Here is a 20,824-nt window from a genome sequence, read left to right as displayed (position 1 = left end):
TCGATGAAGGGAGAAAGAACACCCATGCCCAGGCCAAATTTCGAACCTAAGGCATCATAGTCAAGATAACTTGTGTGTCCAGATATCTGGATTTACCTGCACAAAGTTGTGATATCCAGACAATTTTATCTGGATTTCACCCATATCTAGTAGAAACTGCATTAGTTACCTCTCAAAGTAAGCCTCCTCCCTGACAAGCCACTTGACCCACTCGATACTGCGCTTCTCGTGTTCATGATGAGCGATGAGTGACGGGCAGGCAATCAGCATGCACAAACCAAGGGACACAAATCGCACACCAGCTGGAGATGGAGGAGGATGGGAAGTTAGCAGTTGGACAATTAAGGTGACTTCCTCATCCTGAAATCTGAAATATTTAATCACGATTATTTGAAAATTGTCATTCATCAAGGTGGCCAATCTAGGACCATGATAAAATATAAAATTCAAGTATAATTCCCAGTTTTCGAACTTTCCAAAAATAACAAGGGTACACGCAGATTTTTTTCTCTATTTCAACCTTATGTTTACAGCATCTCACCACACATACATACAAAAAATATATTAACAATAATATGGGTCTGTGTGATTCCAATGTATCCAAAAATTCTAATTCAATTAAATGGTATATAAGTACGTTGTATTTAAAATATTTAATTTAATGCACGGAGTTTGCATTTGCTATTTCATGTACTCAAGACTCGAAATACATCTACAAATACAAGTCACAAATGTTATGGGATACACTAATATATGAAAAACTGTTACTACAAGAATTTCAAACTCAAATTTACTAAATCAACTTCAAGATATCTTGCAATAATCTTCCATCGGTCAGATAAATTCTTCTGCAAAGGACACAAACAAAGTTGAGAGATTGAGAGAATTCAATTTTATTTTCCACACAGCTTTCTTTTCTACTCCGATAAAAATTAAAGCTAAAGCGTGAAAAACGTTCAAATTCGATGGAATTTGAATTAATAAAATTGCAATTTTTCACGTCTATGGAGAAAAATTTACACAGAATGCATGCAAAATTCCTGGAACCAATAATTCACGCATAATTCCCACCAAGTAGCCACCCTGTTCATTCATCCTCTACATAAGTGAACAATATAACTTAACATATACAGTGAATCCAAGTGAACCTGGTCAAATGTAAGATGTTAACTTTACGAATGCAAGTTCCATTGATACGATAAAAATATGACACAAAAATAGAAGACATGAGAATTGTGGGATAATGTGATTTGTCAACAACAAACGTTTGTTGGCAATATAGGTTCTTCCTCCAACCTCACTGAGTCTGCGAATGAGAAAATTGTGAAGCGTTATCTGTTTTAAAACATTCAATAAAACTGTGGCATTGAAAATGTAAAAATAGGTACCATAGGTACGTTAAAATGGTTGTATTACCATGGGCAAAGATACAGGTTAAAATTGTCCAGACAATCGTAGCCTTCCTAGAAATAAGGAAGGGCTGCGAGAGGTAATTATGTCAATTCATTGGGGATGAAATAGGCAGATGTTCATCCTTGGCAAAATGAACAAACATACACCTACGAATTTATGTCAAATAATAAAATGCCCATTAATTCCCACATTTGCAATAACTTGTATGACAGACAGATTCACATTTAGGTGCTAGGTTGGTATGATTTACCTGTGAGGGCCTTCTCCTGAAATGGATGCCATCTCGTTGCCGACTCGAATATCCAACTGTTCTACCTACCCTTGTTCTTCCTTTTCCACCAAAACTACGATCATTCACCTCTCCACGTCAGCACCCTTCCACATCTTGCACATGCACCATTCCGCACTCTAGCTCGTGCTGACGCTTACACTTCCTCATTCTTTCCAAACATGCCACACAATGGATATGCACATCCAACCTGGTATCCTGTTCTTCAAAATACCCAGACTACAAAAAGGAAAAAAAATAGTTTCCCCACCAGACACCCTTCCACCCACCCAAAGAACACCTAGCAACACAACAGATGGCCCAATCACCACCCAGCAATGCGATCAAGCGACAGAAACCAAAACAACTGCCAGCAGAATGCACACCAGATGATACAAGCCAAGAAACATGCACCAGCACCACCAGATGGGACAAAATGGAACTACTGGACCCCGGGAACAAACGAAGAAATGATGCACTACGATCTTCATCCCAGGCACCATATGCTCAGTGAATGAAGGCAGTGAACCTTCAAAATAAATAGGAAAAAAACTATCAAATCTGCAATGCAGAAACACAAAATTTCGCAAACACAATATTAAAACCGCATTTTAATCCACAACGAAATCAACCACTATGTGAAACAAAATGGAGAGATATTAAATGCAGCTGCAAATAAAAATAAATACTTACTTTAAAGCTGCAATCCCTTTTAAAGCGCAATACAACCTCAGAAGGGCTGATGCCTGCACAACATGTGCATCTGGCAACTGGTCGTCCATGGAGAACAAAATCACAGTCTGCAATCTCCTCAACAGTTCATCTCTCAGAGACTGTAGAGCAGAGTTGGACTCCCATTTTCTCTAAAAAAAAAGAAAGAAAGATAAACGTTTAATGTATGTACATTAAAATAAACACAAGTGGCATGTTTAACTCAGACTGCATGTTAATGTAACATTTTCACTAATTTCAAGAGAATGCACACAAATAAATAGTAAACTGAAATACTGTTGTGAAAGAAAGAAAAAGAGAGCCCACTACATTAAAAAGAGAGCGCACTATGTTAACAAGAGAGTGCACTATGTTAACAAGAGAGCGCACTATGTTAACAAGAGAGCGCACTACGTTAACAAGAGAGTGCACTACGTTAACAAGAGAGTGCACTATGTTAAAAAGAGAGCGCACTATGTTAAAAAGAGAGCGCACTATGTTAACAAGAGAGTGCACTATGTTAACAAGAGAGCGCACTATGTTGCAAGAAATAGGTTGGCAGCATTGCCAGAAATACTGGTGGCCATGCCTTTGCTAGAAGCAACATCAATACATGTTACATTAGCTGTCATAAGTGGCAAGTTGAAATATTCAGTCTGCTCAGTACGTATGATAAAAGTGGATAGTTATGCAGATCAAATTTTCTCACCTTTTGTCCGTTTCTCACGAATAGTGCAAACCAATTTCTAACTTGCTGATCGTTTCCTAGAAGCAGTCCAGAAATGAAAGCCACCATGTCCCCAAGCATACTCTCGCCATCTATGTCAACATGCTGCAGACGAGCATGGTCCAAACTCAGGAATATGGCAAGAGCCGGCATACGACACAATTCCACCTGCAAAAAAGATACATATTTAACTTAACTACAGCGGGATTAGAAATTCTTTAAATGACTTAATACTAGAGCTAAGTTTTTACTATTAATAATAACCCATGGCACAACAGTCCATTGATTGATTTTTTTTTTGTTTTAAGTCCACTTTATGCACAGAAAGGCTAATTGAGACTGGACCTACAGTTTAAAGTGGGATCTGAACCACTATGTGCCTCCACCGGGTATCGAACCTGGGACCCCTTGATTACAAGGTGAGGATGATACCACTGCACCATCGGGGAGGCCCATTGAAGGTCCCGGGCCTACCTACTGACCTCACTCCCACCTCATCCTACTCACTTACTCAACCAAGGTGGGAGATCTAACGAGTTATGGGGTGACATGTGGTAAGCAGGACGAATCCCCAGTCGTTCTTGTACATTTTCATGACCAGGTTTCGCTACTCATTCGTAGCTCCCCAATTTCCTCACAATTGTGGGTGACCAGCCATCACAGACCAAATTCTCAAGAGAAAAGTTCATAAGCTTTCCCCCAGGAGACTCAAACCTGCGTGCATCCTGTAGCCAGAGCCCAAAGCACGATGCCTTTTCAATAGGGCTGAGCTAAGAGCTAAAAGCAATATATCAGTATTTCAAAAACTATTATTTGTTATTTAATCATGGATACCAGTTGATACTTTCGCAAAATATAGGTGTCTCACAATCTCTGCAAAAATAAACACATATACTACATGTTTAATTTTCACTAACTTCAAGAAAACACATACAAATAAATAGTGAACTGAAGCACTGTTCTATTGAAAATATATCACTAAATCTTCCTGGTGAGGCAATGCATATTTTCACTACTTATGCAAAAACATTGTGGGAGAAGTGGATCCTGCGATTAAATTGTTATCTCATGTGAAGTTATGAATATTTTAAAGCAAAACTCTGGTAGATTACTACAGTATAATTCCACAAATGGTTACCACACATGCTCTGACGTCATAAGCTATTTCAATGAATAGATATTACTGTTTACATATATGCAACAAATATTTTTATGTACAGGATTATTCAAAATGATTCTTGGGGTTTCAATATTTTTTTTTCTGGGCAGGCCAGCAAACATATGTCATTTATAACCACACTAATTAATGGAGACACTCTCAGCTTTCTTTTGTAATAGGCAGGGTACTATATATATTTATCTGAGTAGGCAGGTTTTCAAGATGGTGTGTCACAGCTCCGAGAAGCACTTTTTGCCCTCGAATTCCATCAGAGACAGTCAGTTACCGTTGACCAAAACACTTCTCTCAGAAAGTCTTCTTTCGCTCATGATCCTCAGATGCTAAAGCTAGAAGCAGCATAGGCAATATGACTTCATCCTCAAACACTATGGTTTGCAATCTGGTTTTCTAGGATTCCACTGAAAAGCCTCTCCAATGTGATCTACTTGTGCTTCTTTTTTTTTCCATTATGCAGGCACCCTGGCTCCTGAAACTCTGCATATCACCGGCAAATGGAATTTGTCAGACAACAGCAACCGACAATTATGAAACTCTAGCACAAAAATTGCCATCTCAGAGTCTGACCTTCCATCTTCATACTACAGAACACTGCATATTACAAAAGAAAACTTAGAGAGTATCACCATCAATTGGCATGGTTATAAAATGCCATATGGCACCACAGAAAAAATATATATTGAAACCGCAACAATCAATTGCCACCACAGAAAGAAATATTGAAACTGAAACAATTATTCTGAGTTGAGTTGTTGTTTTTTGGACTACTTTAAGTACAGATAGGTTCATCTGGACTGGACCTACAGTTTAAAGTGGGATCTGAACCACTATGAGCCTCCACCAGGTATCGAACCAGGGACCCCTCGATTACAAGGTGATGCCACCGGGGAGAACCGTAAATCATTGAACAACCCTGTATGTATGCAATCATCATACCTTGAACATCCAATTATTAGAGGCACATATTATTGGTAAATAAAAAAGCAAAATTTCGGTACAAAAACAGTATTTCGGGTTCAAAAGCGGTAAATAAAATAAAATTTCGGTGTTACAGCGGTGAATAATCACATCAAAAGTGCTATATAAAATGACATTTTGGTTTTAAAATTGTGAATATAATCCTAAATTTGATTTAAAACTGCACCTATTACACAAAATAAACTTTTCCCTTCTAATAGCACATTTATGTAGTTACCAGAGTATTAACTTTATTCCTATGTAAAGGGCTCCATTTCTGCTTCTCAAATATTTACAGCAGAATTAATCAATTTTCCGTGAATTGCACAACTCACAGGATACTTCAGACTTCAGAAAGTGTCGCATCGGTATATAAATGGTAAATTTCGTGTTTAAGAGTATATTTCGCATTATTTCATGACAAAACAGGGTAGGAAAATGTACCCCACACCTTTCAGAAACATGAAAAATGAACATTACAGCATGAAAAGGTTAAAAAAAAAAGTAAAGTGCTCCCCTGTGCTTAGCACCACACCATGAAGGCATATATTGGGTGTAGGGGTAATGCCCCACACTTTCTTGATCCATGTTATTTCATATTTCGTGTTTTTGTCAAAAACGAAATATGCATGCCTATCAATTATCCCTCCAGTCTTGATGAGTGATCAATTCAAATCTTGAAACCAAGTCTCCATCTAGGTACGTTTTCATGTTATATCAATGGAGTTTTCAATTCTCATTATGCAGATTAGTGTTAAAAAGCAACAACACAAAAGAGGCATCAAATATGCAAAACACCACTTGTTTCTAACATGGCTTTTTCTTTGTTTACCACAAAAAAAGCAAGGATGTCTACGAATACATACACATTTTGATCGAATTGCCAACGCCTGTGCAGGGTTCATCTGGCACAATATACTCAATGCCTGCATGCGGATCCTTCCTCCTGGACTCTCCTCTTCATATCTCTCCCCGTTGGCGATAAGGCAGGTACAAACTGTAACGAATAGTGAACAAAACCGTTCATGTAATAACCCAAAAATCATCACAAAGGAAGTTACTATTTTATAAAATGTGAGTTACAGCTTAAATTATTTTTCCGTGTTCGAAGAACGCTAAACTACGTAACATCTGCAATGTAAATTATTCTTCCTTATATTAAATTGAAGTTGTCGTAGAAATACACTATTATCTAATATGCCATTTACTGTTTTGTACAGGAACAGTTGATCTAATAGACAGAAATTGTTAGATCAATTGTTCTGTACAAAACAGTAAATGGCATATTAGATAATAGTTTATTTCTTGGACAACTTCAGTTTAATATAAGGAAGAATACCATATTTAAGCGTGTATAGTGCACGTGTGTGTATAATGCGATCCCCTGTTTTTTTATGGGTAAAGGTTACAAAAAATTATATCTCGTATATAATGCGCAATACAATCTAGTTTCAATAAATGGCTTTCTTAGTTGTAGGTCGTAAAGCTGTTGCTATGCTGATCAAGAGTGAATAACATCATACCTATTCAATGAGTCACCTGTTGCTATGTGGACCTACGTGAGAATATTGTCTTGCGTAAACAATAAGCTCCTCCCCCCTCTCGCTCCACTGTGTTTAGCATCCCAAAGCTTTCACTCTTTAAGCACCTTATTTATTCTGTAATTGTAGAAAGCGAGATCAAAATTATGTTATGGATTTGCAGGGCTCAGGAAGATATTTTCTATTATTTCTCGCCCAACAAATACTGCTGATATGCATCCCATGTGACGGAAGGTGTATGCTCGAATTTCGCCCGAGTTGCACTGCTTTTCTTCGTGTCACAGAACATTACATTACAAAGTGAAAAATCGTGTGAAATGGCCTTCAAACTTTTATATGTGGTTTTGCTCATTCCTTCTTTACTTTTTCTAAAAGAACTACTTTTTACGTGACTAATGTAACATTTATACAAGGCACATTCAGGACCTTCAAACTAGCAGTTAGCAGCACAAGATTTCTTCCATTAAGGAATTTACACACTCCATATATAATTATTTGGCCAGTTATACATTTTAATTATTGTTATCTTCTTATGGTTTTCTTTCATCCAAAGCACCATAGAAATCAGATCATTCCTTCATTTTGTGATGAGCTTATTTCAAGAGCATTGCACATTAGTTTCACCATCTTGAATGGAATACTGTTGCTATATTCAGAAACGATATATAACATGATCAATGCAAGTGTCCCAAAATCATGGAATGACCCTGTACAGTTTCATGTTGGCTGTCTGAATTATTCCGTGCATAATACGCACCACAGTTTTTGGGAGCAAATATTTTGGATAAAAGTGCACATTATATATGACTAAATATGGTACTTTACGTTGTAGAAATATTTTCATCCCTAAAATTCCAAAAACCCAAAAATTTAAGAGCTGCCCAATTAATAGAATTTGTGATATGTATAATGAAATTATGATTAATTACATAGGCCTGCGATGAACAAAATACAAGGGAAGTGATAGGTGAACTTTATGTATTTTGTGGTGCTGAGTTCAAAACAAATAAAGAAAAATGTCTATCACGTCACGTTTTCTTGAAAAATTTAATTGTACGTGGATTTGTATGAACATTTACCATAAATATGTTGTTTCGGCGTGGAATATATTTCCTCCCTGCCTGACCATCATTCTACCGTGGTGAAACGATACCCCTCTGTGAGTACCCCCCCCCCCCTTGTCGATGTCCCTCCCTACCCGTCGCAATCGCTCTCGACCAATAGCATCGCGCAAATCCTTATCTTGGTTCGCCGACTGTGCAGGAACGCTCGCTAAGCCAGCGTAATCGGCAGTCACCTTCCAGTTTTTTTTAAATTTTTGGGTGCGTCAGCACTAAGGCCATTTTGCACCCGTCACATTATACAGGGTCCAGTCCCTTATCGTTACACAGAACAACTCTAACGTTGCATAACTAAAATCATAAAATATTCTGACTTTAATTAAAAGCTAACACTGTAAAGGAGCACTCAGCACGAATAAGGACAAAACACAGGACAACACAAACAAAATTATACTGGCCATGGGGCCAGTCGCCAGAGCCTCTTTAGTCTGCAGTCCAGGGTGTACTATGTGGAAGTAAGGTTGACTATTGGGTGCACTACGTGGAAGGAGCACCCCTTACACCCCTCACCTTCCAGTTGTGTCGAGCTTTATCTGGATTGATCCTGAACGTGTTATTCGTAAGACTGAATTCTCGCGACTTGTCTGGAGGCAGCAGAAACGATATAAAACAGATGTCCTCATGAGGGACTCAGTTTATCGCTCTTTAACCCAGCAGATCATGTACTTACAGTGTTCGTAGTAAGATAAAAGACGTGGAAATTTGTAAGTTCGTCTCAATTTGTCTTTCATGTGTAGTGTCGTGCGTGTGCTGATACAGTGACGAGTGGAAACTGCATCACAAAAACAATTGTAACTGGTGCTTTCCTCTTTGCGTTTCGTGAACCATGGCTTCGAGTTCGAGACGTTGTGAAAATATGCCAGATGACTTTTGTTACATATGCGGCGAATATAGTGTTCTTAAACATCGCATGAGGAGAATTACAAACTATGTAAGAAAACTTTATCTTGCGTATTTTGGCATGAAACTCGGAGACCAGGACAAATCGTGGGCTCCTCATAAAGTGTGTATGCAGTGTCTCAATGATCTACGCTTATGGCTCAACGGAAAGAAGACTGTTTTACGCTTTGGAATTCCTATGACATGGAGGGAGCCGAGAAACCACTGTAATGATTGTTACTTTTGTGCCTGCCATGTCCGTGGGTATAACCGAAAAAATCACAAGCTAATCTCTTATCCTGAGAACATTCTATCGGCCATACGCCCCGTTCCTCATGGGCCTGATGTGCCAGTGCCTTTGCCTCCAACTGAATTACCAGTCATCTCTTCAGAGTCTTCAGACTCGGAACATCCAGACGGTCAAGGCTCCGATACCGAATATAAGCCCTCTGGAGGCGATTCACCTCAGCCCTTCTCTCAGGTTGAACTTAATGATCTGACTAGAGATCTGGGCCTTTCGAAAGAGGCAGCTGAATTGTTGGGCTCCAGATTGAAAGAAAAACATTTATTTGCCAAAGGAACCACGTTTTATTGGTACAGGAATCGAGAAAAGGACTTTGTTCAGTACTTTGAGGAAGCGGAGAACCTGGTCTATTGTTCTGATGTTCCCGGATTGATGAGCAATTTTAATATCACCTATGATAAAGATGAATGGAGGCTGTTTATAGATTTATCGACAAGGAGCCTGAAAGCTGTCCTTCTTCATCACGGAAGCCAGCATGCATCTGTACAAGTTGCACACTCGGTACATTTACAAGAACGCTATGAAAACCTGGCTCTCGTCCTCAACAAAATAAAATATGCCGACCACGGTTGGACCATTTGCGGTATTTTGAAAGTTATCTCCATGCTTCTTGGTCAACAAGGTGGATATACAAAGTTCCCATGTTTCATTTGTGAGTGGGACAGCCGTGCAAAGACTCAACATTGGGTCAAGAAAGAATGGGCTAAAAGACAAAATCTTGAACCAGGCACCAAGAATGTGATTCGGAACAGTTTAGTTGACCCAAAAAAAGTGTAGTTACCCCCTTTGCATATCAAATTAGATGTAATGAAGCAATTTGTCAAGGCTATTCCAAAAGATGGCGATTGTTTCAAATACCTGTGCAAAACGTTTCCAGGTTTATCTGCAGCCAAGTTGACAGAGGGAATCTTTGTTGGTCCAGATATCCGCAAGCTCATGAAGGATAAAGATTTTGAGACTAGCATGACAACAAAGGAGAAAGAATCTTGGGTTGCCTTCAAAGATGTGGTCAGCAAATTTCTGGGGAATTACAAGGATCCTGACTATAAAGCAATTGTTATGAATATGCTGGACAAATTTAAAGCGTTGGGTTGCTCCATGAGTGTCAAACTACATTTCCTTCACTCACATGTGGACTATTTCCCCGAAAATTTAGCAGCAGTCAGCGAAGAACAGGGTGAAAGGTTCCACCAAGATATTAAAGATATGGAGCGCAAATATCAAGGACGATGGGATAAGAACATGCTCGCCGGCTACTGTTGGATGTTAACACGAGAGAGGCCTGAGATTGCACATAAAAGAAGAACATCAAAAAGAAGTTTCAAAGGCAAAAGAGCACGTACCTAAATATAAACTTTGTTTGTGTTTGGTTTTGTTGTTTGTTCAGTTTACAATTTGTGTCAAACGTTCATGTACACATACATTGCTCCTCCTCGTGGTCAATCGTCTATTTTATGTACGTTACCTTAATAAACACAAATGAACATAATACGTTGGTGCTTTTTTTCTAGAAACTTCACCATAATGGGATGTTAGAAGTGTAAATGCAAGGGAACTTTGTGTTTTTCTCTCGACCAGAGGCGGCTCGTGCGATCTGGCAACAGTGGTTTTCTACCATTTAAACCTATAAAAAATAAAATAAATTGCTAATAAAGCAATTTGCATCACCAAGCATCGATTTTACATAGATTTAAATGGATCAAAACCACTGTTGCCAGATAGTGCATGCAAAATTGTTCGCGAAAATTCCTTTTCACATAGGATTTTAGCAAAAATATTGATATCGATTGTACAAAAAATCCTGACGTGATGGTAAAAAATGGAGGTCATTTTCGAAATCAGCACACCCAATAACATAAAACTCAGCGAACACGTCTCTTGTATTTTTCAACAACTTCAATTTCGCAGGCCTGTGTTATCATTCCATAGATTTCTCAATGCAATTTTTGACTTACAAGAAAACATAAGAGTCAATTCTGAAAATTTGAATATGTGATAGTTAATGTATAATAACTGTATGTATTTATACTCAAGACTATATGATTATTATTTTTCTTTATTTTATTTATAAACTGTTCTGTATGTTTTATGTAATGAATACAATTTGTGACTGGATTGCATATGTATCTATTGTAATTGTAGCTGTATTGTAATTTTGTAATTAGTATTATTATTATGATGTACGCCTTCTGTAATTGGAGGATATACCTCTGTTGAAGGTAAAAATAAATAAATAAATCTGGCATACGTTAAGTACTCTAGGAGCATTCCATGTGACATAATACACATAAAATATAAGGTTCTAGACATGAAATTCGATTAAAATATTCATAATGAACTGATTTCATGTAATTTGATGAAGCACTTTGTGGTGTCTGCTAACAAATGGATAAAACTTGATTGCATGAAAAGCATTAATGAAAATGTGTTAATGTTTAAAATGTAGCAAAGGTTGGCTTCATTTGTTGATTGATTGATTTGGTGTTTTAAGTCCACTTTATGCACAATAAGGCTAATCGGGACTGGACCTACAGTTTAAAGTGGAATCCAACCCACTATGTACCTCCACCAGGTATCGAACCCGGGACCCCTTGATTACAAGGTGATGACGCTACCACTGTGCCATTGGGGAGGCCCAGGCTTCATTTGTCTGTGAAGCATATAGGCTACACATGATAGTTATTTCTATTGGTGAAAGATGCAAATTATATGCATTCGCACACATTTAAACCTTATGGCAATTAAACAATAATAATTTTCAGACTAATTCATTTTGTTATTTACACGGAGTAGGATCACTTTTCGTGCCATACCCTTCTAACTGCGACAACATACACCATTATCTAAGAAATATGCATTTTCCTTAATTATGCCTATGGTTCCTTGGTCTTCAGTAATGAGAGTGCACTTCTTATTTCAGCTTCTCGCCAGTGCTTGAGTCAACAAGAACAAGAACCAATCTTTCTAAGCTTTTTATTTGTCCAGGGGAACTTGTTTCCCATCACAGATGATCTCATGTAAATAACAAAGTAGACAAACTGTGCCGATTCTTTGGAAAAGAAAAGTGACGTAGGAACTTCAGAATGATTCACTTCCTACAGATCTACATCACCTGGCACAGATGGAGATACGTCCAAAATTACTTTTCCGCCTTTTCATTCTCTCAGACTTCCTTAACTATTTAAAGCACAATGGGGGCCCATGAGGCCACCAGTATGCTATAATCAAACATAATACTTTATGTATCATATTCGTCATTACAAATTTCTGACGTGTTTAAACTGGATATTCACTTCACACATTTCTCAAATTTATTTTTGTACTGTGTGTATGTTTCTTCTTGTTCTTTTTCCTTAAAAGGACAATGGTGAGGGAAAAAAATAGAAAACTGAACATCTACATTCAAATTAATCAAAACAATAGTAATAAGACCATTTAACACGTAGAATATGTATTTTAATCTATTGGAAGAAATAATAATAAATGGTGCATTCGAGCATTACGTGTGTAACAAGTTAGACCCAAAATTTAAGGTTCTAGACATGAGATTGGATTAAAATTAAAATATTCATAACGAACTGATTTCATAGAATTCTGAAGTACTTTGTGGTGTCTGATAACAAATGGTAACAAGATTTAAATCAGGTGATTTAAAAAAAAATCACTGACTTAAATCACTTTAAAGAAATTAATTCATAGAACAATGTACATAAGGATTTTGTAAATATCAGGGGAAATGTAATATTTATACTGTAAACACACTTAAATTTCTCTTCATTTAAAATTCAAAAATTCTTATTGGCAAAATTGACAAACATTTTATGTAGAATAACATACAAAATACTAATCATGTTAACCCATAAATAGTGTCATTATCATTAAATTGTAAATAAACATGGCAGCTGATATTTTGCAAATATGGTATCATTAAAAAAATCATCAAATTTCATCTACAAAAACTGTAAAAAATATTTTAATTTACAATTGTAGAGTACATCCAGAATGTTTTATTATCACTGGAAGAAAAGTTACTGAAATTATTATTAGTTTCATTAACACACCCAACAAATATTTCCATTATGTTCATATATACAGTATCAGAAACACAAAAATGTATATTTACACATAATTTTTATTTGCTTTAATCAAACTATTTATTTTACAGAACCATTTACCAGAACAATACTATCTATTAATAACATATATCTATATGTACGGTGCCAAAAACCATATAAGCAATTTTAAGCATTTAAAAAAAATCAATTTAAATAAAAAAATAATCAAAAAAGATTTTTTTAATAAAAATTAATCATGATTTTTATCCACACTGGGCTGAATGCATGAAAAGCATTAACAAAAGAGTATGATGCTAGAAAATTTTATTGGCGAAATGTGCAAATTACATGAATTCACAAACATCTAAACCTTAATGCAAATACAAACACTAATAATTTCCATATTAATTCATTCTGTTATTTACATGGAGTAGAACCACTTTTCGTGGAGTGCCCCAAATAATGTATCTGTAATTGGTATAATGTTAACATACTTTCAATATGTGATAAAAGCCACGGTAGCTCAGTCGTGAGGGCTTCTGACTACCATCTACCATGCAAGAGACCCCGCGATCGTTCCCCGGTGGGGGAGAACTGGGATATTTTTTCCCACCTGTTCAAGAGGCTCCGGCATTCTCCCAGCGTCGTATAAAGTGGGTACCTGGAGGAAACTCTGGGGGAGTATAGTGCTGATTACATAACCCCCTTCGGCCGTGATCAAGAAAGTGTCGGGCCCTAACTCCACACCCCCTATACGCGTTCATGGCATGGTGCAAAGCACTGAGGAGGACTTTACTTTTTACTTTCCTTACTTCCTTACAGTATATAAAAATATAAAAAAAAGACGTTAAAAACTGTACTTACGTATGTATGTTGTTCCTAATTTCATTTCTTTAGAACTACGTTTCGGGGACTAACTATCCCCTTCTTCAGGTTCGTATAAAAAACTAGGTACTTAACATAGTACCACGTTGAAATGTAATAAAAGGATAGTGGACAAGGGTTGTGGTGGATACATTTAAGATATTATATCCCCCCCCCCTCTAGATGTATTTAAAAAACTTGTCGTTCTCTAAAAACTTGCACAATTACCCTATTCCCATGTTAAGAATGTTAAAGACTAAAAACCTGTATGTATCACTATGTACAGGTTTTGAGAACGACGAGTTTTTAAATACGTCTAGAGGGGGGATATAATATCTTAAATGTATCCACCGCAACCCTTGTCCACTATCCTTTTATTACATTTCGATGTGGTACCATGTTAAGTACCTAGTTTTTTATACGAACCTGAAGAAGAGGATAGTTAGTCCCCGAAACATAGTTCTAAAGAAATGAAATTAGGAACAACGTACTCACATACGTAAGTACAGTTTTTAATGATAATTTTTTATATTCTAGAATTGTGAGTAATATGCACCAAACCTACAAATATGCCTTACAGTATATTAATTTTCTACTTCATCTCTCATTCTCTGAAACATGATTACTTTGAATAGTTACAATTTTCAAGAATTGCCGAGAATCAGTAAGAATATCAGCCATGGTATCGATATTGGCTCAATATGGTATCTGTTCAAATCTAGTAAAAACATATTATTCATCAGCCAATATCCAAAATAACATTAATCATAAAACCTCTGCAGTTGCTAAACCTAACAGGATATAACAAGTGTCAAACTAAAAATTGCAGTTCTATTTTCTGACTTGTCCCCTACTAACCTTCTTTAAAGGAATCAGGCACGTTCGCAACAACCCAGCAAATAATCCAGGATCCATGCTTCACGTGCAATAAGGTTTCAACCACATCTGTGACTGTTAATATCGCTGGGAGCTCTGCTAGAGCAATGCAAATAACATCACATACCTCTTCAATGTAGACAGCATTATCAAACAGATCAGACTGCTTCACATAAAAATCTTGTCTCTGTTCATGAACCTGAAACATCAATTTTGAAATCAAAACCAACCATATCATTCCTAGAAAATATTACACTTGTCATTTATTTTGTGAAACTTCAATTTTCCTTCAAATCTTAAAATTACTGCTGGAATTGTGTTTGTGGGTTAAGGAAAACATGTCATGTATAAACAAACATGAAGAAAAAAATGCTGAAATACTGTAGGGTTCCTACTCATTCTAAGGAACAAAAAATCATTTCAAGTTATTTTCAAATAAACTTTCACATCTTTGGTACTGTTTTAACCAAGTTTCACTTGTATAACTATTTTTTTAAAAAAATGGAAATATGAAAGCAATGGTCCTCTACAAGAAACAAGATTTGATATGTATTTCTCTTTTACTTAACGAAAATGTGCCAAATTAGGGTTGAAAAATATGAGAAAAATTCATATTCATGCAAATTAGAAATGAACATGACCCTCTATAACAAGATTATTTTGTTTATGGATGTTTTCAGTCATTTCTAGCTTGCGAAAATGTGTTATCGTGAAGAGTAATACGTCTGTTAACTTAGCAGAAAACCCTAAAGCTTCACACAAGTATATATAGCACCCTACACAACATTCTACAACAACAGCTATAATTTTACGTCATTAGTACAGGTGTGTTAGGTTTGGAGCTGTTAGCAATTTTCGATGATTTTTTTCGCTATTTTAGTGTGCCTTTACCAATAAAAAAAGCTGTGAAAGTACTCCGAGATGGTAGGTTTTTACTTACGTAGGCCATACTTTCGGATCAAATATCTACGTTACTTGTGTTTAAAGCATGCTGGAACTAATTTTATACTATGTAAAACATTCAAATCTGTCAATAAAAACAATATATATAACATGATACTTGAGGAGGTACAGTGGGTCAACCGCCCCAATTTCACATTTTTCAGGGTAATGCACAGGAAAATATACAATCAGGGAAAATTTTATGAGGTTTATGCTTTATTGCGAATATGAACATTGAATGTAAAATACTGGAAAATGTAAAACCTGGTTTCCACTGTAATAATAAGGAAATAAAACTGGACCGTTTCAAATATTTACCTGTGAAGCAATGAACAGAAGTTCACTCAAAACCAGCCGCAGACGACGAGTGGAGTCACTTCTTTCAAATTCTAGAGCCAAGCCATTCTGCAAGGACTGAATGAGAATACTATCCTGTTGGGCACCCCCTTGCTTCTGCCTACGGGAAAATAACAATTACAATAATAAGGGTAAAAACAGCAATGGAAATAATAAATAAGAAAGCAAAACATAAATTATAAGAGGGGCTCCGCTATGACACAGTGGTAGCGCCGTAGCCTTGTAATCAAGGGGTCCCGGGTTCGATTCCCAGTGAAGGCACATAGTGGTTCGGATCTCACTTTAAACTGTAGGTCCAGTTCTGATTAGCCTTACTGTGCATAAGTAAACTTAAAACACCAACTCAATCAATTAATCAATCATAAATTATACACAAGTAAACATGTTCTTTTCTTGATATGAAACATTTTGGAAGAACACATGCTAGCATCACCAGACAATTTATTGTAATTTGATCAATGTTGCAGTTAGGCTATATCAAAAAAATAAATTTAATATAAACAAAAAAAAAAAGAGTTGTATAATGAATACTGTGAATAATGTTTTGTCGTAAGCCATCATTGGAGCCTATAAACTGGACAATCGAGTTACTGAATGCAAATAGTTTCAACACAAAATGATTTCACATGCCAATTTATTTATAATTTTAATGGCAACATTTCTTAGTGACTTCTTTTTAGGTTTCCTGCTCTATATCTTTTTACATGAACTTAACACCCTAAATTTAGTTAATTGTCTATGTGGTATATTTTTACCAGGCTTCCAGTCAAATACTGATTAGTACCTGCCTGTTTGTGCAACAAGCGGTAACCTTCGAATCCCTCATTCCCGAAGTGGTCAGCAGGGAAAGAGGTGTTTTCCTTAACATAACTGTTCTGACCTGTGAATGGGCGCAAGTTAGCTTGGCCTGAGTAAAATACAATAATTAATCCTTGCAATGTTATGTAATTTGACTGCACATTACTGGATGGTTGATAGTTTCTAATAGTTTATCTACAATATACATTATTTTAAGAGTGACTTTCTTCACCAGGGGGTGTAGCTAGCTTTTGAGCTATTTCCACCAGATTTTAAACTGAGCATGTGCAAGACCTACAACCTGCCCTGGCCTGCTACACGGATGTATGCATTCGTTAGTTGTTAATGTGCATGAAACTTCCGTCGGTGTGCATTTATTTTCGTTTAGGAGACTAGTACTTTTTTCTGCACACCATGAAGTTGGAAAAATACAGCAAGGTGTTCTGATATGGTCTGGTGATGCAAATATGTCACATGACATAGCCATTACGTTTCAAAATGCTTCTTTCGTTGTTAGGTTAGGCAGGTCAGGTTAAATGCTATTAGCATTAAAATTACTTCTGTAAATACTTTCCAACATGTAATCATTGATGTAACTTCTGGTCTTCAGCACTTTCTGCTATTCTCACTGCCTGGTGAGAGTAGTAGTCACACTTATTCTTAATTTGGTAAAACTTTAGTATCCGCCAAATGTCTAAAATTCCTTTATTTTCTTATTTTTCACATTGGTACTTATGTATTCTGCATTGCTAAGGATTCTGGAAGGTGGGATTTTGTTTTATTTTTTCACGACAATAACTTCAACTTTCTACATATCGAGTAATTATTGTTCGTTCATTTTCCGGTTGCGTTACACACAATATGGCACACAATACTAACGTTGTCCATGATCACTGGGTGTGCAGTGTTTCCAACCTTCTCCACTGAAAAACACCTACTTTCATGTTACTGATTTTGTATTTCTTTCCAGGTTTGAAAACCCTACGAACCATGCACGTAGCCCCACAAACCATTCATACATAGCCCCACGAACCATGCATGGATAGCCCAACGAACCATTCACGGATAGCCCCACGAACCATTCACGGCAAGGTTAGGTTAGGCAAACAGTTAAAATTGTCATGTTCTTGAAAAAAAAAAAAAAAGGCGTGGTTGGAAACACTGACCGGGGGTTACATCATCGAATGCACGCAGCATTTGGTTCACGTAGTAGAAGGACATAGAGTCAACACCTTTCGTGCATCGGAGAGACATTAATCTTCAAAAATACATGATTTACTGGCGATATAAATTAAGCGATGGTAAAAAACAAAAGTGTACGGAGAGTCAGTTCGGTAAGTAATTTCTCCTGTAAAATTGAAGAAATACGTTTTGCGGATACTAAAATTTTACCCATAATTTAAAATAATGGAACAAGTTTACAATACCGGACCATTCTCCAATTTCTATGAAATTTTACCTACTCACTAACTGTGAAGTCCTAATCACGAATCTGATTGTAATAATTGGCAGTCGAGTATGGAAATCAAGAAAAAAAACTAAATAAACTATGTTTTCTTAACGTAACATAACCCTACCATAAGAACAGTAGCTCCACAGAACACGCCATTTCCCCCCGAATGGGTGTCACTTATCGCACAACACTTTAGCAACATAGTGTTCTGACGTCACGGAAGAGTGCTTTTTCATGTTGGGAAAGACAAGTTATTGTTCTCTTAGCCAAAATATTATTTTTTCTGTGTTTTTTATGCTAATCGAACCTAACCTAACAGGCCTAACCTAACCACGGAGGCATTCCTCGTCTGACGTCAATATTCAAGGTAGCAAGATTGTTGTGCGTAAAGGAAGACCATTAACGAATTGCGAAAGAAACATGGTTCCGAATTGCTGTGTATGGACAATGACCGTTAGGGTGTTTCATTTTTCCAAAGATGTGATTTTCATATGACTTTGCTTACGCCCCGTGTCTCAGTGATGTAAAAGATATATATATGCCAAATTTCAAGAAGATTGGATAATATTTAGGGGTTGCACACATTGATCACTTTTATCTCAAACTACTAAAATTTCTAATATTGAAGTGCTTTGTACTAATGGGCTTCTCATGTATTTCTTTCATCTTTTGCAGGTAATTGAACTTTAAAATGGGAACCAAAAGAGGAATTTGGCTGCTAGAAAAGGTGCCTTGTGGTGAGTTTTTAGGAGCTCGGCTCCCTTCAAAGGAACAAGTACTTTTAGTTTTTATTTATCATCACAAGGAAATGAAAGAAACACTTTTGGATGCTGCTAAATCTACCAGTACTAAACTACAGGAAGTGTGGAGGAAAGCAAATATCCCTGTTAAGACGGAGGAGAATATCCGTGCTGGTATACAGAAGCTGTACAAAGAATACCAAAATCTGGGTAAAGAGAAATCGAGAAACACGGATAAAGCAAACGTGAAACGGCAGATTTGGAGAGGTGATCTTGTCGAGTTATTTGACATTTCCCGACAAAATGTGATGGACATGACTAGTGTATCACAAGAAGAGAAAGAATTTCTTAGGTCACAAAGAGAAGATTGTATGAGTTCGTCAATGAGTGGAGTAAAGATTTTCACCTCGAAAATAAGAACTAAGTGTACAAAAGAAGACAAAAATGATTCATATAAGAATAAACATTACAAAGCTATCGCTGAAATCAATAAGACAGTTATACTGGAAGACTCATCTCCATCATCATCAGCACATAGTGACGAAGAGGCCACGTTTTCGCCTCCAGCTACGAAAAAATTACGTTCAAGTCCTAGATTAAAACCTCTTGATCAGACACTCACGTCTACTTGGGATCGAGAACAGCTCTCTATTCGACAAGCAAGCACTTCATTTATAGCAACTGCAAAGAACCTTGGGCACAATGTTTCAAAATTTCCGTGTCTCCAGCTACCATTTACCGAGCTCGGGCGATCAATAGAAGTAAAATGGCAAAGAAAATCGAACAGTCACTCTTTGAAAATCCTCCTCATTTGGTCTTGCATTGGGATAGTAAACTGTTGCCCTCAGTTGCCCATGGGAGTGTCAAAACTTTGGAAAATAGAGTTGCAGTTCCATTGACTGGCAAAGATTTTGAGCATTTTCTTGGCATACCTGTTGCCCTGAAAAGCTGTGGTGAGCAGATGGCTGAAGTAGTTATTCGGGAAGTGGACCGATTTGGGCTACGTGACAATATCATCGGTATGTGTTTTGATACTACATCATCTAATACAGGACTGATCCAAGTGGCATGTACCAGAATTGAAAGGGAATTCGGATGAACATTGTTGTGGTTGGCTTGCCGTCATCACACTCATGAACTAATATTGAAAGGCATGTTTGAGGAGTGTTGTGGCGTACCATCAAGTGGTCCTGACATCCAGATTTTTTGGAAGTTCCAAAGTCTGTGGGCTTCACTTATTAAGAAGAAACATATGACAATGCTGGATGAAGAAAGTACCGTTCAAGGCTTTCTAGAAGAACAACGAGTGAAAATGGTTAACTACATCCAAAATGTCCTAAAAGATGGAAGTCATCCAAGAGAAGACTACAAAGAGTTATTACAACTCTCACTCCTGTACCTAGGAGGTTGGTCTCAAAACAACGTCAGTTTCAGAATCCCAGCTGCATCAAGCAAGGTGGAAGGCAAAGGCAATATAATCACTTACAATTGTCCTCTTCACTAAGCAGTTGAATATTCCTCAACGAGAATTGAAAGGAATGAAACAGGTTGCACATTTTGTCAGCCTCATATATGTTCACTTTTGGCACGAGGCAATTGTAAGTCGATGGGCTCCAAAGAATGATTTGGATATGCTACAGC

General features: G+C 36.9%; 1 protein-coding gene across 1 annotated transcript in view; it reads right to left on the bottom strand.

Annotated features, from left to right (window-relative positions):
- Positions 1–20,824, bottom strand: part of IntS2 (integrator complex subunit 2) — a 44,487-nt gene that overhangs the window by 21,569 nt on the left and 2,094 nt on the right. Inside the window, exons 2-7 of the mRNA XM_083140137.1 lie at positions 16,154–16,292; positions 14,876–15,092; positions 6,120–6,250; positions 3,102–3,287; positions 2,375–2,544; positions 170–367 (exon numbers count right to left, since the gene is read on the bottom strand). Coding sequence (XP_082996263.1) covers positions 170–367; positions 2,375–2,544; positions 3,102–3,287; positions 6,120–6,250; positions 14,876–15,092; positions 16,154–16,292 — 1,041 coding nt within the window. The remainder of the gene's footprint in view (positions 1–169; positions 368–2,374; positions 2,545–3,101; positions 3,288–6,119; positions 6,251–14,875; positions 15,093–16,153; positions 16,293–20,824) is intronic.

The sequence above is a fragment of the Lepisma saccharinum genome, chromosome 18 (assembly GCF_977018435.1).
Source record: "Lepisma saccharinum chromosome 18, izLepSacc3.1, whole genome shotgun sequence".
NCBI lineage: Eukaryota > Metazoa > Arthropoda > Insecta > Zygentoma > Lepismatidae > Lepisma > Lepisma saccharinum.
The sequence above is the reverse complement of the archived record's forward strand: the minus strand, read 5'-3'. Positions and strand labels throughout refer to the sequence as shown.